Source organism: Eutrigla gurnardus (genome assembly GCF_963514095.1).
Source record: "Eutrigla gurnardus genome assembly, chromosome: 12".
NCBI lineage: Eukaryota > Metazoa > Chordata > Actinopteri > Perciformes > Triglidae > Eutrigla > Eutrigla gurnardus.
In genome coordinates this window covers 5,138,512-5,164,191 of record NC_139926.1, presented here as the reverse complement: position 1 = coordinate 5,164,191, position 25,680 = coordinate 5,138,512, and the positions used below count along the sequence as shown (strand labels likewise).

At 43.0% G+C, this 25,680-nt stretch overlaps 1 protein-coding gene across 10 annotated transcripts in view; it reads right to left on the bottom strand.

The window, feature by feature from the left end:
• Positions 1 to 25,680, bottom strand: part of sema5ba (sema domain, seven thrombospondin repeats (type 1 and type 1-like), transmembrane domain (TM) and short cytoplasmic domain, (semaphorin) 5Ba) — a 198,935-nt gene that overhangs the window by 36,329 nt on the left and 136,926 nt on the right. For all 10 annotated transcript variants that reach the window (XM_084022574.1, XM_084022573.1, XM_084022575.1 and 7 more), the window contains 4 exons: positions 23,948 to 24,233; positions 10,015 to 10,150; positions 8,619 to 8,826; positions 8,296 to 8,503 (listed from right to left, as the gene is read on the bottom strand). In XM_084022574.1, coding sequence (XP_083878700.1) covers positions 8,296 to 8,503; positions 8,619 to 8,826; positions 10,015 to 10,150; positions 23,948 to 24,233 — 838 coding nt within the window. The remainder of the gene's footprint in view (positions 1 to 8,295; positions 8,504 to 8,618; positions 8,827 to 10,014; positions 10,151 to 23,947; positions 24,234 to 25,680) is intronic.

Below are 25,680 nucleotides of genomic sequence, written 5' to 3'. Positions count from 1 at the left end.
CCAGCGCTGTACTACATAAAGCTGCCAATTGATTGATGGATGGATGTCATAATATTATTGGTTGAAACTGGTTGATACCAGCTGTTAGAAGCATTCATCAGATTTTGTTTTCCAAGAAGAAAAAGATATTGGACGTTGATGTGAAAAAAATAAATATTTTTTGGTAATTAAGCGTCACAATATGAATGGGATGTGATGTAAAAGGTTTTTCATTTCAGCTCAGAGTGTTGTTTACAGAATAGTATAGATCCAAGACGAAAGTGACAAAAAAGTCAGTCTGCTACTTCAGCACCAAGGACAGCACCATCAATACACAGCAGAGGGTCATAGATTCAAACTCACAAGGATCAATGAGTCCAACTAGACGGACATATTCCAGGCCTGATCTCTGTCTGCTGCCGGGGGGATGGACATGGGGATGGACATGGGGATGGACATGGAGAAGGACATGGGGATGGACAGGGGGAAGGACATGGGGATGGACATGGGGATGGACATGGAGAAGGACATGGGGATGGACAGGGGGAAGGACATGGGGATGGACATGGGGATGGACAGGGGGATGGACAGGGGGAAGGACATGGGGAAGGACATGGGGGTGGACATGGGGATGGACATGGGGAAGGACATGGGGGTGGACATGGGGATGGACATGGGGGTGGACATGGGGCAGGACATGGGGAAGGACATGGGGGTGGACATGGGGGTGGACATGGGGATGGACATGGGGAAGGACATGGGGAAGGACATGGGGATGGACATGGAGAAGGACATGGGGATGGACAGGGGGAAGGACATGGGGAAGGACATGGGGATGGACAGGGAGATGGAAATAGGGATGGACATGGGGGTTGACATGGGGATGGACAGGGGGAAGGACATGGGGAAGGACATGGGGATGGACATGGAGAAGGACATGGGGATGGACAGGGGGAAGGACATGGGGAAGGACATGGGGATGGACAGGGAGATGGAAATAGGGATGGACATGGGGGTTGACATGGGGATGGACAGGGGGATGGACAGGGGAATGGACAGGGGGATGGACAGGGAGATGGAAATGGGGATGGACATGGGGGTTGACATGGGGATGGACAGGGGGATGGACATGGGGATGGACAGGGGGATGGACAGGGTGATGGAAATGGGGGTGGACATGGGGGTTGACATGGGGATGGACAGGGGGATGGACATGGGGATGGACAGGGGGATGGACAGGGTGATGGAAATGGGGGTGGACATGGGGATGGAATTGGGGGTGGACAGGGGGATGGACATGGGGATGGACAGGGGGATGGACATGGGGATGGACAGGGGGATTGACATGGGGGTGGACATGGGGATGGACATGGGGGTGGACATGGGGGTGGACATGGGGATGGACAGGGGGAAGGACAGGGGGATTGACAGAGGGGTGGACATGGGGGTGGACATGGGGGTGGACATGGGGATGGACATGGGGAAGGACAGGGGGATGGCAGGTTAACAAGGCGGATGGCAACTCCCCTCCAATCATAGTGTCCAACCTGGCTATCATAGCTTGTTACTCGTCCAAATGAAGGCTGAAAGAAAGAGGAGGGTGATGAAGATGAACAGAAAAGTGGAGAGAACAAAAAGACTGCTCTGAGCTGCAGCCAGAACAAAGCCTGTAATAAAAGTAATAACATTGTGGAGCAGTAATAAATACATTGAGTGTGTGAACACCATCTCCCTCTCTCAGTCCTTGGCTGGTGAAGTGTTCCTCTGATTGGTCATACAGGCTTAGCAGCAGTGAGCCCCAGAGGCCTGCTGACAGGCTGGCAGACACAGCCGACAGCAAATTGGGTTTCCTGAGGGACAGGCCCCTCACACGGAGACACCGTACTGTATAGAGGTCCTATAGGGACCAGATGTTTAACTAAGAACCAAAGCTGCATGTGGTATGGCATACAGACTGGCTTTAACAAGCAGCCACACACACTCTGTAGCAGCGATGCTAATGGTTAGCAGTTTCCTCAATGACCACTTAGTGGTTTCCTCATGTTGTTATAAACTCCTCGCTTTAAGCTGCCTCGGTCTTGTGACCGCCGCCACAACACACACACACACACACACACACACACACACACACACACACACACACACACACACACACACACACACACACACACACACACACACACACACACAAAGCCTCTGGCAGGAATGCAGCCATCACCAGCAGGACAATATACCTCTTGTAATAAAACGTTTACGTAAGCAGATGTGTGTTGGCTGCGAGAATGGAGCCACAGGAAGCTTGATTTGTTCCGTTTCATGCTCCCCGACATTATCCACCTCATTTATTCAGCGCTTATTCCTGCTTTGCCTCCTTCTTGTAGTTATTTATATTTCCATATTTTCTTTACTCGTCACAAACTGCAAAAGCAGTCAACGAAAAGCTTAAACACTCACTTGAAATCACAACGTAAACCTCTTCCATGTAAGAGAAGTACTGCACTTTCAAAGATTGCTTTTTGCTGCCGTTTGACCAGAATCGTCGGCCACCTTAACATTCGCTTACGATTCACAGGGACACGATTTGATTATTAAACAACTCTTGATGCATCACTGTTTTTTTTCCCTGTTAACGTTAGTTCGTGGTGGAAACAGCCGATATGATTTCTTATGGTGGCGTTGCCTACATACTTTACGTCTTCTTCTTTACCATCGACTTCATGAAATCCAAAGTGTTCCCAGACAACAGCTTTTAGAAAAGCCGGTGGAGGTTTTATTTCTTTCTTTATTTCTTGGTCGCAGATGTTGAATGTAAACAAACATTGTGCATGAATATTAAGTAGCAGTAACTTTAAACATTGGGCAGCCTGTTGTATTAATGATCGATTATAGACTTTCCTTCAACAAAGCATCGGTTATTTCTCCCACCTAGCTGCAGCTGCACCATATGTTGTTTCAGCATCGACATTCATGACTAATCCAGTATTTCTGATTCCTTTATTGACATTTACTCCGTGCGGGAGGAGCCTCTCCCCAGGAGATTATTTCCCTGTAGACCGGCTATTTTAGGAGGTCTTGGAAAGTGTCTCCTGGACCCGACGTTAAGCTTTCCAGCAGCCCTCACCTTGACCTCGCTGCCTCTTTAGTTCCCTTCTCTTCCTGAGGGAGGAACGGGCTCCTGGTGAACGGTCAACCGGCACAGACTGTGTGACTTCTTTTCTTTCATATCAATACAACCAGTGAGTTTATGAATGACTTTTTTTACTAGAAGACAATGTTTATAAATCCAGACGAAGATATTGGACTTTGATGTGAAAAAAAAAATATATGTTTTGGCAATTCATTTGGCATATTTTGCTAAATAAGCGTCACAATATGAATGTGATGTGATGTAAAAGGTTTTTCATTTCAGCTCGGAGTGTTGACCTCGCTGCCTCTTTAGTTCCCTTCTCTCCCTGAGGGAGGAACGGCAGAAGACAATGTTTATAAATCCAGACTCCTAAAACTTTAAAATGTAAAAAGATGTAGGTTCTAAATTCCTGTATGTTTTCATTTTGCAATATAAATTGTAAAAAATGTATATTTTGGTGTCAGTTTTGTTCCAATATGGTGCAGGCCTAGCATGGACCACCATTCTCCCCTCAGTGAAAGGGAGAAAAAAAAGCCCTGATTGACCTAACTTTGCAGCTAAAGTAGCATTCTGCTGCGGCCAAAATAAATCACTTCTCTAACAGCGCCTGATAGAGAGATAGCGGCCGGGTGGAGGACAGAGTGGTGCTGGTAGCCACAGGTGCCAATTGGCCAGGGTCAAATATAATTACCACAAATAGAGGACAAACGCACACGGGCATGTGCACACACTCAAGCTGCAGCATTTGTCTGCAAGCTATCGCTAAAAGGCTACAAATCACCGGCTGCTGAAAAGGTTTAGCAGCGCAAGAAAAAAAAGCACTTCAGTTAAAGATGATGATGTAAATGTTATTCTACTCTCAGGGTTGCACGACTCGCCAATTCGGATCAATAACAAAGGAAACCCGAACATTAAAAGCACTTAAAGCTAATTGAGTTTTCAGACTGCAGCAGCTGCACAGGCATTCAGAGCAACATGTGTTTCTGCTGCCGTAAGCTAAACTGTTTTACCTCCCTGTTTAAACAATTACAAACACACACTGACATTCTGCCTCGGCCGAGCTGCAGTCCACTCGCTATTCTATTACCAGCTGGCCGTTTCAGAACAAGGCGGATGAGTTGTGACTCGTCCATGAATCACGTCTTATCTTCTGTGCTGCTGCCATCACAGTACTGTAAATACATGCCACCATTCTTCCCGCTCATATGAAGGTGTTTGAATGCGAGACAGTGAGCAGCAGCATATATGTTATTAGAGCCTGAATGGATGTACATGTGAATGGGGTGACCACACACAATGCAGAGGAGACGAGGCTCATTCAGTCAGCAGCACAGTGACAGGAAGTGTGTTCACACAAAGACGAGAACGCAGATTGGTCTTTTTTTCACGCAGTTCGAACATCGAAAACCAGAGAGATGGACAAGGAGAGTAACCAACGGAAGTCAGAAAATAATGAGCTGGAGACAGCACAGTGCTTTGTTGGAATGAATGCCTCACCCCCCCGAGGATCTCAGGCAGTATGTGACATGGAAATGTACTGATTCATGTACACGGACATACATTTTAAATTTCCCGTGTTGTTCAGTTAGAATTATCATTCGTGCCTGAATCATGTTTTTCTTTTCTGTCAATCTGAACGACATTACATTACAAAAGTAAAGTTCTGTCATGCCAAAAAAGACTTTGCATCATGGTTAGGTTTAACATAAATACGTACAGATAGTACTTCATCATGTTTTGGCAATAAGACTACTTAGTCATGTTTTGAAAACGGAAGACGTGATATGTCAAAATAAGTAATTCATAATTCACAGTGTAGAAGTTTTGTTGTGTGGGAAAATTATTTTTAGGAGACCAGACGGCAATAACATGCTTAAGGTAAGTCAATTATAAGATCAGTTTATTAATGAGATAATTATTAAACTGCATGTGATTCCTGAAATAAGTAAATATGATGAGAGATGCTCTGCAGCATGCCAAAAACAACTTGGCATTTGTTTCCATTGATCACAGAGTTCTGGTTTTCTTATATTGAGACATTTCTTGCAGTTAAAACGGTAATTAATCAAATTCTGAGTTTTTGGTGTTGGCTGAGTATCACGCTGTAAGCTGCATGACCTTCATGCCCTTCATGACCTTGGCTTGATGTTAATCCACCTACGTTATTAAAGCAGTATGATAAATTACTATCAATTCTATAAAAGGTAAGCCAATGTTTTGCAAGGTAGCTGTTTTGTCTTAACCTGAATTAAGCTACAAAGGCAGGGCTATGATCCATCCATCCATCCATCCACCCATCATCCATCCATCCATCCATCCATCCATCCATCCATCCATCCATCCATCCATCCATCCATCATCCATCCATCCATCCATCCATCCATCCATCCATCCATCCATCCATCATCCATCCATCCATCATCCATCCATCCATCATCCATCCATCCATCCATCCAGCCGCCCATCCATCCTTTCATCCATCCATCAAATAATGTTTTCTCACAAATCCACAGATTCATGGAAATATCAGCTGAAGTCATGATTAACACTGCTGCCTCAGTTTATCCTCAATCTGCTGACTCATGGTTTCCCATCTGCCCTTTGCCTCCTGCTCCGGTCCAGACGGGCTCAGGTGTCACGATGACGCACAGGCTGACATCTGTCGTATTATGCAGCTCAGTTCAGCTGCAGTGTGTATGAAAGGTTGTATGAGTGAGCAAGCCAGAGGTGAGCAGAATATCACCCCCTCCCCCCCACCACCCTTCTGGTGCCCTTGAAGCCCACTCTTCTTATCGTTTCACCCCACTGTGTCTTAAATAGGACTCTCTCTGGCTGCCTCTCTCTCTCTCTCTCTCTCTCTCTCTCTCTCTCTCTCTCTCTCTCTCTCTCTCTCTCTCTCTCTCTCTCTCTCTCCGCATCTCCATTTCTCTTGGCTTTTTCGCTTCCCGCTCCTCTCTGAATCTCTCATCCCGCATATCTCACCCACATCTTATTAATGTATGTGTGTGTGTGTGTGTGTGTGTGTGTGTCTAGGAGTTTAGATTTAGTTGGAATAGCGAGCTGACTCATCATGCAGTGTTCATATGAGAAGTTGTTGGAGCACCAACCCACTCACAAACCATCATCAATCATAGCAGAGGAGTAGAACGGACATTGAACTGTTTTCAGTGCTCATTTGAAGAGTACAAAAGAAAATGGCGATTGTTGTTTGATGTTATGGTGACAACACAGTGTTGTAGCAGCTCACCGGGATACACAGCAGATGTCTGGTTAGTTAGCTAGCTAGGTAGCTTGTCCGCTAGTTAGCTAGCTAGCATAATAATTCTACATACACTTGTTACATACAGTGAGCCAAACAAAGTTGTCTATCATCTGATGAAATCAATGTTGTACACGTGGAAGGGCCGCCACATTAAGTGCCATTCCAAACCGCTTAGTGGCGAGGCTGCAGCGATGCTAACTAACTGACAGCGTGCAACACCTATAGGCTAACTGTTCTTCATGGACCTTCCTCCGTACAAATGTTAATGTCCGTGCAACGAACCGTACAACATTTACTCATAAACCAAGATAAACATTTTAAGTTATACAGATGTTAACAACCTCAAGGTTACTTTGTATTTTAGGGAAGAAGTGGGGAGTAACAAAGTAAAAATACTACAAGAATTTGCTGGTATCTGTACTTTACTTAAGTATTTATTTTTTACTCTTACGTCCTTCATTTAAAAACAAATGTACTTTCTTATTACATTTTCAAAACCGGCTTGTTAGTTTAATTTGAATGCATTTGATGGGAATTATGGCACATTTCTTTACTTAGTAATAGATACTAATATCATAACTGAGATTCAGTTTCTACCCTCCACCTTAATGAAGGGGACTTCATTCAGCTGGGAATGAGACGAGCAGAGGGCCCTCCGTTACGGAGTGGGGATCAAAATACAAATACAATTGTAACTCGCACGCAATGAATCTTGGGATTAGTTGGGTCATGAAGCATCCATCAGGTGGATCCTCTGGATCACAAAAAGAAGGTCGCATTTCTTGGCTGCACGTGAAGGAGTCTTTGAAATGAGACGGCCTTGCCGCAGCCGTTGTGGCGCATTCAGTCTTTGAATGCAGCCTCAGAAGGATGCAGATTTTTTTACAGAAGAGGCCGGCTACAACGATCACAATGGAAACAGAACTGATAAAAATGTCTACCGTTCTGTCAATCCTGTTACTCTTATTTGAATGTCTGTTATACTCCTATTTCATTTCTATGCACAAACCACACTGACTAGACTGCCCTCCACACACACACACACACACACACACACACATGCAATGAAAGTAGCAGCGAGCCATTTTCATGCTAGAATGAAGTTGACTGTGAAGGGCCGAAGTGGCCGGCTGAGGATCCTGACTGATGAAATACAGAAGGTTGGACAAACAGCCAGTAAACTCTTCTCCACTCGCTCGCCCTCGAGATGTAGATTTTCACATGAATAACACTGAAGCTGGAGACAGCAGAGTCTCTCTCTCTGGCAACATTCTAGGATGCTTCACACACTCTTTTTGTTTGTCCTCGGATTCAGACGCAAACAAAAGCCAGAACAGTGCTTTCTCTGTATTATGCAGAACTTCATTACTAGAAAAACAACTAATTCATTTCCTCCGGTGAGCCGATACCGCCCCAGTCATTTGTCTGGTTCCATGCGGACTGTAATGATTACAGGCGAGGCCCTCCACACATTAATCCTAGAAGAGGACAGATAATTACCTCCAACAGAGGAACAACCAGGTGAAAAGGAATCCACTGAAAAAACCAGTGCTTGAAGTCGGATCTACATTCTGAATTTCTACAGAGATAAATCACTGAGTCGCCGAAGAAAATTTGAAGGACCATTTTTATGACTATACATAATGCCGGAAAAGCCTAACTAAATCAGTATTTTGATATTTGCACATAACCACAGCCTGAATGTTTATGAACTTTACTCTAAATCAAACACGTCTAAAGTAATTATTTGTTTATTGACAATAATAATATACCGGTATTTACATTTATTTACCGTATATGTGCCTAGTTTGTATTGCCAACGTTCTCTCCACATCACATATTATGAGTTTGGGTTCCCTTTCATATGCGGGACACGTAGCATGATGGTTTTGGATCTGTTTCCCACTAGATTCTGTGCAGGACTCACGTCTCGGTCTTGTAGGTGGAACACCTCTCCAGTGGGATCTTCAGGACTCGGTTGTTGAGCCCAACGAAGAGCGACCTGTCGCTGTGCAGGATCTGCAGGCTCAGGATTGGCTCCCGTACGCCCTGGGGGAGGAGCTCCATCTCCTCCAAGTAACAACCTTGAAGGTTCTTATTGGGTGTAGCCAATGCCTTTAAGATGGTGCCATATTCTGATTACACAAGACAAGATATTAGTTAGATCTTTTATACAGACGAATGCACTTCTCTGCTCCATCTATTCAGATTATGTATTTGAGATGAGGCCTTGTGTCCTCCGTCACTCACCTGTGCTGATGTACATGACGTGGTAGAGCTTGTCCATGCCCTGAACGATGTCCACCACCAGGTTGGAGAAGCGGACGTCGTCCTGCATGACCAGTGGATCCACAGACTCCGGCTGGACCACGTCGTTCATCAGGTAGAGGCGCTGGGCGTCCTGCAGGCTGCGCTCGGTCAAACCCTCGTTGGGACCCTCATCATTGATGGTCCCACACTGTGGAGGACAGGAAAAGGGGGAGAGGAGACAAACTTTTCAAAGAAAGAAAGGCACAATTGAAGTAGTACCTCACATCTACTCATTGCATTTAAGAAAGCAATAGAGCATGTCTGCTTGGATTGTTTTCACTTGTTAATTCTATTCTCTTTCGGGGCAGCAACACCTCACAGCAACTACCCAAAACTACTAATGAGACACTGCAGAAGAAGAAATTTGAAGCTTCAGCTGTGTTCTGGCTGCACAGCTCAGCTGAGGTTTACAGCTTCTGCTCATTCTGTGGGACTTGAAATGAGAGATTCATTTGTTGGTAGATTCCAGTTTTGGAGGATGTTTAAAGCAGCAGATAGTTTTGAAAGTATAGCAATGTTTTTTTTAAATTTATTTATAATATTGGATATTGGATTAGAGTCTTTCTTGTGAACTTGTGACCAGTCTGAAGGATCTTGCAGATGAGGCAACCTCAGTGGTTCCTGTTTTGATACTAGAAGTAATAATTTAATTGGGTGATCCAGCTGGGAAACAAGATCTGCCTAAGACATGTTTAATTTCCACGGCAGTAACACAGAACCTGCATTGTTGGTATTCAGGCTTGATTTGAATTTGACTTGGCTCTGAAGTGAAAACAGAAAAGTGCATTGATTAGAAAACTTGGCATGCATGCATGCGTTTGTTTTGAGACTTCTGAGACAAATGTGTGATTTGGCGCTATAGGATTGTCTTGGGATATGTTCACAGCAAATAGAGAGTAATATTCTCAGCACGACTGTATACAAAGTGCAAATAGACATGTATTATGCTACATGGATGGCACGAATAAGGCGAATAATGAGGTGAAGCTCTCAGAGGTCTAGATAGTAGCTCATATTAGTCCAGAGACCAGACCAGACTATGTGGAGAAACCAGACTGTCTGTGGTCCAAACAACAAGGTCTCTGCTGTATTTATGTCTAGATGACCTTATTTGGAGTGTTGATGGAGCAGCTACAATGTTAGCATAGCTTAGCACCCATCAACCAGACTCCATTCAGAAAACAAGCATTTTAAAAGTAGTTTGCTTGTCGTCTTGCAGACAGACCTAACTAAGCTCAACTTTTGACTCATCACCATCGTGATGGGGTTAGGGTTAACATGGATTGCTTCAGCTGGTACTAGTCTAGACTGGATGTGGTTTAGTGGTTAAACCAACCTGGAAGTTGTGGATGGGGTTAGTGGTGGGGAGCCAGGTGGAGCGAGGGTTCTCCTGGGAGCGGAAGGGCCCGTTGAAGGCCTGGGTGATGGCGCTCAGGTTGAAGGCACACACTGCAGAGGCGGCGATGCTGTTGCTTTATAGCGAGATGGACGGGGAGGACGAGGCAGCGAGGGGAGATAACAGGGAGGACAGAGAGAGAGACACATTCATTTCAACGATAATATTCATCACAGTTTACATGTTGGCAGTAAATGTGGAGCCATATCAGACATCAGCAGCACCCGGCTGGGTAATAAAGCCTCTCTGTAATGTGTTCCATCCTATTAATGGAAGTCCTATCGTTTATACCTGCACTAAACAGGCGCTACGTCGCTGGAGGCTAAGCTATGCTATCAGTGCTGCACAGTGAATGGGGACAGTATTAAGCTGCACACATTATGTGCAAACACACACACACACACACACACACACACACACACACACACACACACACACACACACACACACAAAGGTAGGAGAGTAAAGCCTGACTAAACTGGCAGAGTGAGTAAAGTTATAACAGTGACGTTTTGCGGCCGTAATGTGCTGCGAGGTAATGAGTTCCTTAACTGTCTGATACTGCTGAGCTGACTTTCCCCCGTCTCCTCTAACACCCAGAACACAAGACTTTTTACTGCACAGGGAACCGCCTGCTGCCTTGGCGAGGCTTGTGGGATGCTGATGCACCATCAGTTAGAGGATAGTGAGTGATAACATTGTGGGCAGAGACAGAGAAAGAAGACTATCATCAGTGCTGTTTCAGTGAAGTATAATTCAGTGTCCCGTGGTTTGGTTTATGGTTTCGGTGACGCCTAAGTGTGTTGTTGTCTAGCTTTAACTCAGGTTTAGTTCTCTTTGTTTTAATTGGCTTCATTTAGGCCATACTGTGTATGTGTTTACAGTTCAGTTAGCAGTGATACAATAGATTCATTCCAGAATACCAGAGAGTGATGAACAATATAAACAATAGAGTGATAAATATAAAGTGAAGTAATACCAGTGCTCAATCGAATAAGAGTAGGAATAATATTTAGTTAAGCGTTTTTTTGACATAACTTATAAATAAGTGAATGTTGACCTTCCTTACACTACATCACCTGACGTCCTCTTTACTGACGCCATAACTTCCAACGCGAGCGTCATAGTTTGAAGTGTAGTGCCACTTCCAATGAGGATGTGTTGGATTTGGGACAGTTATTATGAGAGAAAAAAGTCTTAAGATCTTTAACATGGTTTGGCTTTTTCACCTATGAGCTCATTGATATTTAAGACATCTGTACATGAATGGGAGAGGAGTGTTCTACGTAAGTTTAAGAACAATGCTGGTGGGTCATTCTGGGCCATGGAAATGTCAAACAATGTAAAATGAAATTGTAAATCTAATTTTTAATGCATTTGGAGACGCAAACAGGGAGTGTAATTTATTTAAGCCTCGATTTGTTTCCATTATGGCAAAGCTACACCACGAAACGTCATGCTGCATAAGCTCCAGGCAGTTTCCGTTAGTAAACTCAGACGTACAGAGAACAAACCCTGGATTCCTTTAAGCAGAAGAGAAATTAGACATGAAGTGGCAAGGATCAACTCTCTATAGATCAGAACAGATTCATGGATTTTGCATGGATGTTTATTTTTGACCTTTGGGAATAATATGATGAAGTATGGGATATCATGTTGCAGGGAAGAATGCATTAGTGAGTCAATAATCCTTTATCTGACTGAGTTCAAATCTATGACTCTGAAATATCAGTAGCCTGACTGTGCTGTGTATAGAGAGGCTAAGTCCCACCCCTTCTGAAGGACCACCATGGGACTATAATTCAGAAAAAAATATGTATTAGTCAACGGCGAGACTTGCAAAATGATATTTTAGCTCAGGGTTTTACTAGAGAATCCATTTTAATGTAGTCTCAGAGCCGGTCCCAGGGAAACCCCTCCATCCTGACCCCCCCCCCTTCCAGTAGCCTTACAGTGTCTTAAAATAACTGCACAAACTGTAATGATGCCAATAATTATAACAGAAAGAACATGTTTGGTATTTTGCCCCCCATTAAACATACTTTGGACTTAAAGGGATTTCTGAACCAAACCAACTACTACTGCTTGATTCAAAATGCATCCCCATACATGTGACAACCTCTGGTTTTAAAAAGTGAAGCCAAAGCTGAAGTGCCTTAAACTGCCATTATCTTTACTGGCCATCAGGGAAGTCTGATTGTAAATCAGTCAGTGAGAAAATGACCCTTAATGAAATTACCTTCTCTCTTGATGTATTATCTCAGTAAACATTGTAAACATGAGTTTATAGTCTTAATCTGTAGTTTCAAGTCTTCTTCAATCCAGCATGATGTTCATTTAGTAGATTATGGTCCATTTAGAGTCCAACAGACCAGAAAGCAGGGGATTCTTTAGGGGGGCGGGGCTTACTTGCAGATTGGCAGGTCGCTACCACGTGATCGCTACCAATGCTAACTACATGTTGGATGTTGGCCATTGCTGAATTCCAAAATGGCACCCACAGCATCAAAACTCTAGTCCAACTCAATTGACGGATGATGTTATGTGGTTTCTTAGGCAACTTCCCCAAAGATGTCGATGTGTAGATTGGTGATGAATGAATCTTCGGAGTCAGGCAGGTGGAATGATCTTTATTTAAACCGATATCAATCCTGCGTCTGAAACCGTGCATGCACACCAGGTCCTTCCTGGTCTCTGCACCTGTCCCACCTGGGAAGTCCTTTCTTGCTCTTGAATCTAAGGAAATCCAAACTCTCTTTCTTTTAAAGCCCTCTACTTCCTCATTGGCCTTCTTCTCGCTCATCCTGTCTCCTTAGTAAATTCATCCTCTTCCTCTCCAATGGAAGAGTGAGGTTGCCAGGTGCTCCATCCTAAAGCTATATTTTGTACTTATAAGGTCATGTTTTGCTCAGCCATTTCGGCAGCAAAATCATACATAGTTACTCCCTTATATGGGCTTTAATTCCTATAGCTAGTGTGTAACACACACAAAGAGAGACATCACTAATTTATGTCTGAGATAGCGAAGCTTAATTTACAACTGGGCTTCTTCTCATCTTCCTCCTAACCTAAACATTCCTTGCACCTTCGCTCATGCAACACCTGGTTGTAGTTCAATCCCAACTAGATAAGCTTTGGCTTCCCCCGCTTTCCCTTTCGGCCATGTGTATTGTATTATTTTAACAAAGATGAAGTGTGATGATGACGATCTAATTGACATGCCCGAAATAAACAAATAAATAAATAAATGTGTTGTTGATCAACTGACAGTTGCACTTCTTAATTACAGTCTATAGTGACTACACAGATTGTTGTTCAACAACTTAATTCTGTGGAGTCTCAGTGGTGTGATTGTATCTTATATCATGAGTGTTCCCCTTGCTGCTTTCACGTATTTACCACAGCCACTAATGTTGCTCAGCCTGCCTGAGACATCTGTACTTGCATTTCGTGGTTTTTAGTTTTCTTTCTTAGAGATCCAGTTGAGAAAGTTAATGTGTTATGTCATTACTGCAGGATGGCAAAGTGCTGTGGAGCTCAAAATGAGCTCTGCCTAAAAACAATGGGGGAGAGAACAAACAGCTGGCTCATTGGCTAAGTCACAGGCTGCCATGGAGAACAGCCTCCAGACTTCAGCAAAAGAACCTTGCCTTTTCAAAGTGTGCGATGGCGACGAGCGTAGCGGGGAGGCGGAGTGAGTGCTGTGGTGAACCTGCAGTAACCAAACCACAACTGGAGGAAAACCACAGGCAAAAGAGCTGCAGTAAGTGAGCGGCAGCCACAACAGTTTTCACACCCTGATTGACATAACAGGAAGTTTAACTGTGGCTTTGTGGTTGTACGGGAGCCAAACTCCACCACGGCCCATATTATTTGACTACTTCTCGACTTTGACAGAAGTTGTTGCACGTAATGCAGAGAGAATGGAGCGAAATGGAGCCCTGAGACGAACACAGCCTACTGCGCTAATGGATGCAAGCCATATGGTTTTGAGTGAGTCTGCTTAAAAGCTCGGGAAAGTGACTGAAAAGCTGTTTGACATCTGCTGTGCTGTTTGCTGCCGCTGCTCCGCCGCTCTCCGAGGCCCCGCACCGCGATGATCACTTTCATTATGAGGGAAGCTCCTTTCTCGAGTGATTCATCTCGCCCCAACAGCCCCATCCTGTCACTGCTCGTCTTCTTAAACGTCTCTCGGTGTCACGTTGTTTTACAGAATTCATCACGGTTCAGACCCTTTCATCAGCTCCCATGTTGCTACCCAGCATCTCCTCCACACACATTAAAATGCTGCCTAGTCATGAATGCATCATTATAATAATTATCCAAAATATGTCTCTCTTAGGGGTAGGGGCAAATATCGATACAGCAAAGTATCGCAATCTTTTGCTTATCATTATTGTATCGATATACAGACTCCATGTATCAATAATTTATTATATAAACAATTATTATCAAAGACATTTAAACCTTTTGGTAACAATTGCTTCTTCAGTCCACTAGATGGTGCTGAAGTCCCTCTCTATATATGATACTTTGAGAAGGACAAAGTGCCTTTTTGAGTATTTTTAAACAGGGGTAGTTTTATGTGAATCTTGTTTAAGAAACTTTTAACGGGTTGTGAACTAAACAGTCTCAATGTAATACTGGTGCCTCTATATGACCTACATCAGTGAGAAGATTGGCTTTTTCTATTGTTATTCTTATTACCTGCCAGTGGATCCGCTTCCCTGCGGCATCAGACAAAACTATTTACAAGGTCTTTGACATCGTACGCTTGTTGTTGAATTGTTCCTGACATTACATTTCATTTCCAATCAATGAAAGTGACATTGTGTGACTCCTGTCATGTGGTGCATTCAGGGAGCGCGAGGCAGCGGAATGACTACGCCTCTCTCTAGACCTCAGGTGACTTTCTTCATTTAGAAATGAAGCAGATCTTGTGATCTGAGCCTTTTTGTTAAGGTGACAATATTATTCTCACTGGAACAAGTTGCCTTTGATTTTTAATGAATTATACAATGAATTATGTCAAATGTTGGTTGATTCTCGTTAACATGAGCTGCATTTTTCACAAAACGCTTTCTGTGCTCATAAGCATGATGTCCAATATGCACCAGGCATTCTGCAGTCGTTTATATCGCTGTGAATCCCACAAACAGCTGTGTTAAAGGTGCTAAATGCAGAAATCAGAGTGTTTCTATTGTCTCCGCACGGCTCTCAACATCTCTCTCAACATGTCAATGACAAGTGAGCTAACAGCACCAACAGTGCAAACAGTGCTAACGGTGTTTACCTGAGGGGGAACTGGACAGCGGCTGCTACACTTTGGTGACAACTGCATCTGTCGGGACGATGTTATCAGCTGTAACCGCTGTATGAGAGCAGTGCAGAGCGGCCGCGAGCAAGCCAGTGGGCACGCCCACATACATACAGACACACGGCCGGAAAGCTGCGTAAACACCAAGGAGAAAGTGTCTGCATCCTCAGGCAGACATGACTGCACTATATCTGGACATAGACTGTCATTTTTGATGACATATTAATGAAAAATGTTATTAAAACTCACTTCCAAAACAAATGCACACTCTAGCCAGATCAAGATATTTTACCATACAGTGGTGCTCATGGGTAATGCAGTTCACTTTAGGATCTCTGTTAGCAAGACGTCAATGGAAATCTAATTGAGCCACATCCATCTCTCGATGGCTTCAGGATGTCATGTCTTTTCTAGAACCGGAAAATATCAGGTATGGTTTGATGGGTAACAAAAAATGTTGGGGGGGAGATGGCAACTCTTTATAACATATTTCAATTGACCTCTCTCTTATCAAGCGTAGCGTTAGTTCTGGCAGGCCACGACGTCAAGCTCTAAATCAGCAGCAACAGCGTAGCTGTCAAAACCGAGGAGATCAGCTGACGGCTCAGCTGACTCCCCGTGCTCGCTTCCTATTGGGAAATTGCATTCAGAGCGCACTATTTAAACTGCTCTAGCCTGACCTCCCTCGTTGCTTCCTCTGCCGGCGTTTTCAACCCACCTCCACCCCAGCTCCTCCCGTCATCTGTTATGTACCTTACCATTGTTCTTGTTGCTCTGCTCTGTCTGGGGGTTTTTCTTTGCTGCTACGCTCCCTGCTTATGCCGTTCATGAGGGCTCATGAAGGGCAGGAAGGTGCTCTTCCTGCCTCAGGCTTTCCACGCAAGCGCGTGGAAGAGCAGGGAGTCCACGAACAGTACCATACCGCCAAATGAAACTTGTGCAAATAAATAAAGATTCTTTTTGACAAAGTGGTCCTGACTGAACTAATTTTGTTCCTTTTTTTTAACCTGGCGCTTACGTTAAACTTCTATTTTATGCTTTATTTTCATTACTAATTTATTTTATGTTACTTCCCCCTTTCTCCTCAGCTAGTTTCCATTTCTGGTGAACATTGGTGAAGGGCTGGTGGGGTTTGGAGGGATTTGTAATAAATAAATGAGGGTTACCTTTTTCCTGTAAAAGTCTGTGAAATGTAAAAGTCTCTTCAACCTGCACTCAATTTAATCAATTTTAAAATATGAAGCTTCCTTGTTCTTGCTTTTACGAATAAGGCATTTTTCTTATTGTCAACAAATCCGCCCCAAAAGACCATAAACCAACATCCAATGTATGGAATTACTTAACAGTTATGTGTGTCTATTAAAGCCTTTTCCTCGGAGCCACAGAGCTCCATTTAAACACATCAATGAGCCTCACTTTGCATTGGTTAACATGTCCCTTTATTACCATGAACACACTGACTGTGGGATAGTTGGACTCCCTCATACACCATCCTGCTGCTGCCAGAAATATATGTGTCTATCCTCCAGTTACAGGAGTGTTTAAAGCTGCTGCACCCAACTGTTCCAGGAAATCAAAAAGGGAAATTGTTGACCTGTTTTTTTGTGTGTTTTTTTTTTAAATCCTGTATTCAGTCGGAACCAATGGATTTGAGTGCCACAGAGAAGTAGGAAGGTACTGAGAGACAGACATTTGGCTTTGGTCTTTTCACAAGATACAGAATAATGCCGGCCTAATCCTTCAGGGAAGGAGCAGGATAATTGTTTCCCGTCTGTCAGGCGGGCTGACATGCAGGACATGTCGCTGCAGATGACAGGGCCGTTTACCACACAAGCCACTGGACATGTAGCTCAGTTAAAGAAAGAGGTGCTGGACAGGTAATGAACTCTTCACCCGCCGGGCTGCTCAGCCCCCTGCAAGCCACAATCAGGACGGATCAGACCACCTGGTCTGTCGGGTAAACAGGAGTGGAGGATATGCATCTCACTCCATAACATAATCTCTTTGGGCTGCATGCTGGTAGAGGTTTTAGTCACGTCAAGTTTTTTCATAGAGCATATTTAAAAACAAGGCAGTTTGACCAAAGTGCTTTACAAAGTGATGAAATATAACACAGAAAGGATGAAATAAAAGTGCAGACATCAATAAGACAGAATATAGGCAAACGTATAAAAACAGAGTCAACACAACAGCACAGAATAAAATAAAAAACAGTAAAAACCAGAGTGTGGTCAGGCATGTCTTCGCGAGGGGAATTGATAAAGAAAGTCTAAAGGCTGAAGAAAAGAGATGGGTCTTTAGATGGGTTTTGAAGGTGTCTATGGATAAGCAAGATCCAATTGCTGCAAATCCCTGTTTCACTGTAACTGGCTGTGAGGGGTGAAGCGCAGTCATTGGTTACCAGATCTGAGTGGTGGAATAGGTGGTAACTGGTGCCAGTCCCTGCAGGACTTTTCAAACAAACAAAAAAACCTTAAAATGAATCCTGTACTTTAACCAGCGAGGAGTCTTGCTGCTGCGTTGTGAATAAGTTAGAGGTGCAATAGGAATGATGTACATCTTGCTAGAGACCTAAGATTGTGGAAGCTATACTGCTGACAGCTCAGTTGATTTGTTTATTACGTTTTAATCCAGCATCAAAGATAACACCAATCATTTTGTATGTGGGACTTTCAATTCAATGACAGAGCCCAAAGGTATTGATTGTAGTTGCAGAGTTGTCAGCCTTGCTCAAGATTAAGAATTCAAAATTGTACCAAAGTACAATTTTGAATTACTTTTGTACTTACAATACATAAAGTAAAAGTACTCATGCAGAATGGCCCATTTCAGAATAATATTGTATTACTGGATTGTAATTATTGATGCAGTAGCCTAATGTGTTCATCACTTTAAAGTTAATGTCATGAGAAAGGGGGTTATTTTTTATTTATACACTGCCAAGTAGCTTGAATTTCACCAAAGGATCAAAAGATGTTTTAATACACAGTAATACATATACATTTTTTATTTGTTGAATTCTATTTTGTATAATGGATCTGAATCTGCAAATTTAACTAAAAGGTGTCAAATACATGTAGTGGAGTAATATTTCCCTCTGAGATGTAGTGGAGTACAAAGTATTGGGAAAGGCAAACCGCTGCCTATAAATACACATTGATGCAGAGAGAATCCAGCAGGTTTTTAGCTAATGCACCTATAACCTCATTTTATGTGAAAAGGCAACAGCTAAAACTACATTAAGGCCAATGTTTCAAGCTCAGTGAATACCTGCAGCGCAGCAGAAAAGAAAAGGGCCCACTCAGCACAGCTCCATGGCTGCAGGGACAAGAAATTGAACCAAAGCTGCCAGGATTATCCATACGTATTTTTATATCGCACAACAATAGGCTGGCAAAAGCAACAGGCTTGGCCCAAAACAGTCACATTCAGAGGCAGACTGAGTCAGCAACACCTACACTAAAGAATAAAGCACAGGTTCCCAGAAACCCTGCTGCTGTTAGATATAGCACTATTGTAGAGAACCATTTGAAAGGGAACATTTGATCATGTTCTCAGTTTAAGCCTGACTTGACCTATTTACAGTGTTTCTAATCAAATGTAAACTGGCCCTTAGTGAGGGAAGTGCTAACAGTGACAGCAACGATAATACAAGCTACACAAGCAGCAGATTCTGTCAAACTGTATTGAGATCAGGCTTGTCTTCCACTGAGGCCTCGCAGTTCATCTCAAGGAAGATTTGATGTCAACGGGAGGAGAGCGTTGTGTAAATTCAGAAAAGCTGCACAGTTATGTGTTTTGCTTCAGATGGCTCATTTATCAGACACGTCGAGTCTGGTCTCACCGGGAGTCATTCACATATTTTCTGCAAAGGAATTTTCCCAAAGAGGCGTTCAATATCAGGTTGTAAAGTGAGTTTGAAAAGCATGAAAAGGTTGCTGAGGGAGGATCAGGCTCCCGGTGACGGCTACAACTAATAATGATCGAGCCTAATAGTCAGACTGAATTGCATTTTGTTGCATGTGATTATTTATTACAGTTAGGAAAAGGAGGGTATTTTCAGTTTTGACCTTGGTTCAATACATGTAAAAGAAATATGATTGTTTCAGAGTTGACTGTAAGTTGACTTAAGGCGCTTGTGTTGTGAAGTGCTTAGTTTTGTTCCCATTCTTAATCCTGCCTAACAGTGCACAGCATTTGAATTGAACATTGAAAAAATCCAATATGTGGACAGTAATTCAGGACTGTGGAATGATTGCCTTTTTCAAAAATAGTGTGTTTTCAATTTATCATATCAAAAGGTCCTTCACAAGTTCCCAGCCAAATCACACACCAATATAATGTCACCTGAACCAGATATTAGTCCGAGCCCAGCCACCTTCCAGGGGAAGCTAATATCGCTGCTTTGGTGAGGAGCGTATATGGACTGTGTGGTACAACACTGATGCCGAACCAACCCGCCTGTCCATCTCACTCTCCATTTTACCCTCACTCCTGAACTAACCCTGTCTCGTTTCCGTTTCCAAGGTAACATATTGTTTTGGTTTGAAACACGTGGTTAGACGTGGTTAACAACCAACAGAAAAAACACCATGGTTTGAATAAAAATAACTATGAAATTGAGACAAAACCAAGACACAACAAAGGTATTTGGTTTACACAAGACACTAACAGCAGTCTCCTGGGTGAAAGTCCATCATTTTTTGACCCGTCTACCACCCAGACCTCCTCCCTACATGGATTCTGCTGACTCTGCTGAGTTGAAACTAATTTGATACGTCCAGATCAAACATAATCCACAATAATATCCGTTTCCCTGGAAACGATGCAGTTCCGTTGTTTGTGAACGTAAGTTTTAGGAGAGCACGCTACCTGAACACGACCCCGAGATAGTTGAACTCTCTCATGAGTTCATTTGAGAAGATGTAATCATAATTGCGTAAAATAATGTCCCTACAAATGAATTGATGGGCCCAGTCGTTTGAACAGTCCTCCTCCTGTCTGATACAAGGTCCTCTAAGAACTGGTGAAGTGGAGGGGTCAGTGAAGGCCCCCCACAGATAGATAAGGAGGCTCATAATTAGTTAGTTATGACAGGTTAGACACCTCAGCCGGAGGATCTTGCTGCTCCTCTGAGCCCACGACAGGAGGACTCAGAGTTAATTAAAAGACCTGGCCGTGTTCAGAGATCTTAAGTGTCCTTATTCTGATGGAATGCTGAAACGCTCCACTTCATAAGAGCTCAAGGTGCTCTGCTAGCTGCTGCATGTCTCAATACAATAACGGCTCTCTCCTCTCCGACAGGAGGACTGGAAAGATTACTTATATGTCGCTGATTGATCTGCTTCTTAGTTAGATGGACTGATTAAAGGTTTATCAAAAGCACTACTTGAAACAGTTGGATAAATGATGTACTGATGTATCAGCTCTCTAAAGTCTAGGTTATAGACAGGCTAAGTCCCGCCCCCTCCGCTGTCCCCCATATTTCGATGACAGACAAATCATTTTTGGATCCTGTTTGAATTGTAGCATTTATTACACATGATGTTTGTCAATTTAAAAGATAATTTTGTAGTCAAGAACGCTTGTGTTCGTCAGATCCACCTGTCGCTCCTCCACAGTCCAAATATGGTCACTTCCTTCACTGTTTGCAAAAATTACAAGATGATCCAAAATGCTGAAATCGAGGCTTCAATACAAGGACACGATTGTGAAATTACTGTTGACTGCCAGTATATATATATATATATATATATATATATATATATATATATATTATATACAGTATATAAGAATGTGTCATGGGAACGTCAGAAGGGGTGGGACTTCTACAAATGGGTAGAATGTCTGGGTGAAAACATGGTAGTTTATGAGGTAAAAGGCTATTCATTTGCATGCTGTGAATTGTAGTAGGCTATTCAGTTAAGTTAAAGGGAGTTAAAGTCAGATCCTTCCATTTTGACCACTCTCTCCTGAGAAGTCGCTAAACTTCATTTCACAAATTGCTGGAGTGATTCTTTATGTTCGTCACAATTTCACAGAACCTGCCTCCCAAATTGCTTTCGGGTTATGTCCAATTAAAACCCAGATGTTTCATTTACAACCGTCACATTTGACAGGTTGCATTTTTCCTTTATGATTGAATTTTAACACCTAATTAATAAACAAAATTGGTGTTTTCACTGTTGATTAGTTGTCAACTTGCTTCACCAATATTCTGTTCACAACAGATAGGTGAATGCAATATACAAGAGGCCATCCTAGACATTAATGGAGCATCATAGCAGTGAGAGAGGAGGTCACTGTCCCACGTCGTGAGCAGACAGAGAGGATAAGTACTCTGTTCCAACTCTTCCTGCTCTGTTTTACAGCCCTAAACTCCCGGGAGCAGCTGTGAGCCTGTTCAATTTAGGCCAGACAGATGGAGACAGTGTTTGTGCTGATTGCATTGACATATCCAACCCCGATGAGAGAGGCGGTTTTGGAGGGAGGACCGACGAGCTGCTTCAGAAAGAAAGGGCGAGGAAGGAGGAGACAAAGGACGACGGACAAAAGCTTGGAGCTCACTGATTTTTCTCATTACCTCTTCTCATTCCTCCCTCTCTCTCTCTCCCTCCCTCTCTCTCTCTTTATCCTCCTGGCTTTTCCTCTCTTTTGTTGCTTTACCATTCCTCCCTCTTTTTGGCTCTGTTGCTAAAGATGGCTGCAGACTGATGGAAGGCAGCCATGTGGTGGTGAATACCAGCAGCTTAACAGGTGAGAGAGCAGACGGCGAGAGGCAGGATTCAACTTCCCTCCTGACGGAGCACAGAGCACATCGGAATACCAACAACCAGGGTTCCACACTCACACACACACACACACACACACACACACACACACACACACTTACACATGCATACACACACTCGTATGGAGTCATGTCGTAATACCAAAACTGTGACTATCAATACCCCGCCTGAATATCTCCATCCGAAACTGAATAGACAACAAAAATCTAGAAAGAGAGAAGCTTCCAGAACAAAAACATACATAATGATATTAAATTCAGATGAAGTTCTGTGAGACGTTGCTAAAATAAGAAAGACACCACAGCAAGTGTAGAAAGCTCTGTGTTGAGTTGAAGTGGTGTTTTTAATATAACCTTGAATCTTCTTTTAACTTCATTGGTTGACTCTTCTAGTTAAATCCTGGACCTGGACTTTGACTGCTGCAAAGTTCAAACTGTCCTCTTGGATCCATTCAGTCGTCTAGCAGAGCTGCTCACATCACTGCTCCGCTGTCACACATTTAACACCCACTCATTAAAACGCTGTCATACTTACAGAACCGCTGGTATCGTTCAGTTTATAATAACAGGGGATGAGCCACACAAACACACAGTCCAAGACAACATGTTGCAGTGTTGGACTCTTTCATCTGCTGACTTTAGATCCACCTTCAATATAGTATAATATAATATAATATAATATAATATAATATAATATAATATAATATAATATAATATAATATAAATGTGAAAAGTGCTTGTCTCTGCTGAAAATCCATGAAGGTCAAACAAGCTTAATATAGATGCTTAACTGATTATAAACAATGATGACGTTTGTGAGCACGATGCTATGTAAGGGCTTTATGGCCAAGATTGTGATCACAATTAAAATTCCATTAATTGTGCAGCCCCGACTGAAAGTACGACATATACAGTTTAGACATTTGTCTCAGGCCAAACAGGGATTTGACCTGACGGTGCATCGACATAAAAAGGTTGCCACAATAAAAAGGAGTATTCCTTTGGGGAGCCTGACTATAAATACAGACCTCATGGCACTGCTATAACACATTGACTGGTGCTAAAAAGCATAACAAGAGTTTTAATGTGCACACTGTGGCTCTCAGAGGGCCCCCAATGCCGGCCCCCCCCACCTGCAGCCACCAAACACCAGAGGAAGTGTGAAGTCGGTGAAGAGCTGCATGCGTCCACGCTGAACATCCCTCTAGAGAGGCAGCATGTCAGAGCAGCACGCTTCATGATGTGAACGAAGTGGGAGTGTAACTGTTCCCACAATAATAATAATAATAATAATACTGGTGTTGGTGCTGAAAGGGCTCTGTGGCACAGCTGCAGCCTGTTTTTGTGCTTGTTCATCCATTTTCTTCAATAACGAAGGAAGGCTGAGGAATCATCGGACTTTCTACAAGACGGTTATTAATGACTGCCTGGTTCCTCGTTAGTCACTCAGATAAAATAACAGAGGCTACATGAGCTCTAAAAGTATTCACCAGTTACACACACACACACACACACACACACACACACACACACACACAAACACACTGACGTTTTTCCGATAAATATCAGAAAAGTTGAAGTTTAAAGCTGTGAGTGTTTCTTCTGCTGAATTTTACTGAATTAGAGCACGAATGCAGGATACGGATATGATCCCTACTCAATGAGATCCACGTGCTGCAGTCACTTTTATACAACATCACAGGTCACAGGTCATCACAGGTAAGGATAGTCGATACTACGTTGATACTTTAAGCGTATGCACTCACACGTTGGTGGTGAAGATGCCGTAGATGAGGTCTTGCTCCGGCAGGTAGAAGGTGCTCTGCAGCTCGTTGTAGTAGAAGGGGATCTCCCCGGAGCGGGAGCAGTTGAGCCTCGCCTTCATGAACGTGGTCCAGGTGTCCTCCAGCAGGAAGCGCCCGCCGATGTCGTTCTTGCAGACCCGCGCCACGCGGGAATACACCGTCTTCCCACAGTCGTGCTCCACGGCGTTCTCCCTCAGGAAGAAGAAGGTGAAGAGGCCGATGTCGTAGGCCGAGATGAAGTGGGGCTCTGCAGGGAGGAAGGAGACGATCGTTACACGGCGACGCCGGGGAAACAGAGAGGTCGGCCACATTTATCTGCTCCACGTTGACGCTTTAAAATGTTGCACTCAAGTTTAAGATGGTCCGAAGAAGAGCGTCAATGTCAACGTGTAAATGAGAGAGTGGATTTAGAGGGAGGTGGGCAAAGAGGATAAAACACATCTGATGGTTTGATGGTAAATCTATAGAGCTATGTCTGTTTAACTGGACGGCCGTGCAGCTTTTATAGCCGCGGTGACACAGCGAGTGATTAACGGTCCTCCCCGCTGGGCAGGTTATCACCAACGTAAAGCAGGCGGAATAACCCTTTCAGTCCTTTACAAACACATGAGTCAGCACTGAATACTAATTCATTACAGCGAGCATGCAGGACACAAACCTAACCCTATATAAAGAACATTCACCAAATAAACCAACTGAAGAATCATGCTTCTTGGTTTAGACCAGGTTTTTTGACATATAAAATGTATTTTAAAGTTCTGGTTAGTTACAAAGTTTTACAAATGTTATAGATAAATACTGATACAACATATATATATATATATATATATATATATATATATATATATATATATATATGTTGTATGTGTGTGTGTGTGTGTGTGTGTATATATATATATAGGTATATAGACATTATTATTTATATAATATACAGATATTGTATATTGTATATTTCATATAAAATATTAGGTAAACTGTATATTAGTAATTATTTTCATATTTTAACAACATAATAAGGTGGAATGTAACAGTACATTTACTTGCACATGCACATCAATAATTATAATTCAAAAATATATTTTATATGATTATATGAAATAGGTCATTCCCCATATGAATACTTTAAGTTGTTGATAAACTAAGTTTATTTTTCAGAAAGACACTGGATTTATGACTGATAGCATCAAGAATTAGATTTCATGTAATTGATGCACCAAAGATGAATAATTGTCACTTGATGAAGCCATAACCACACAGTTTGAAACGGGTGATACTCAAACAATAAAGGGAATTTCAGCAGTGGTGTTTTGACACCGAGCTGAGTTTCTTCTTTCAGACGATGAAACAGAGAAACGTCTGCCGTCACGTTTCCACTGGGACCCGTTCATCCTCAGACGCCCACCCACTCACACGACAGGAAGAAACCTTCAAATGCACAGATGCACACCCGTAAAGAAAAGCAAGAAAACAAGGGAGATGCTGGTGTTATTAAACACACACACACACACACACACACACACACACACACACAGACGGTGGCGACGACCTCTTAACGGCCATGATGGAATGTGCCTCTGGGGCTACTGATGCTTTTTATAAGACCCTAAGATGTGCAGATGAAGCAGGAAGAGAGAGAACCGCTGTCCACACAGCGGCAGCAGCTCCCATAATCCCACGTCACATCAACAACCCAC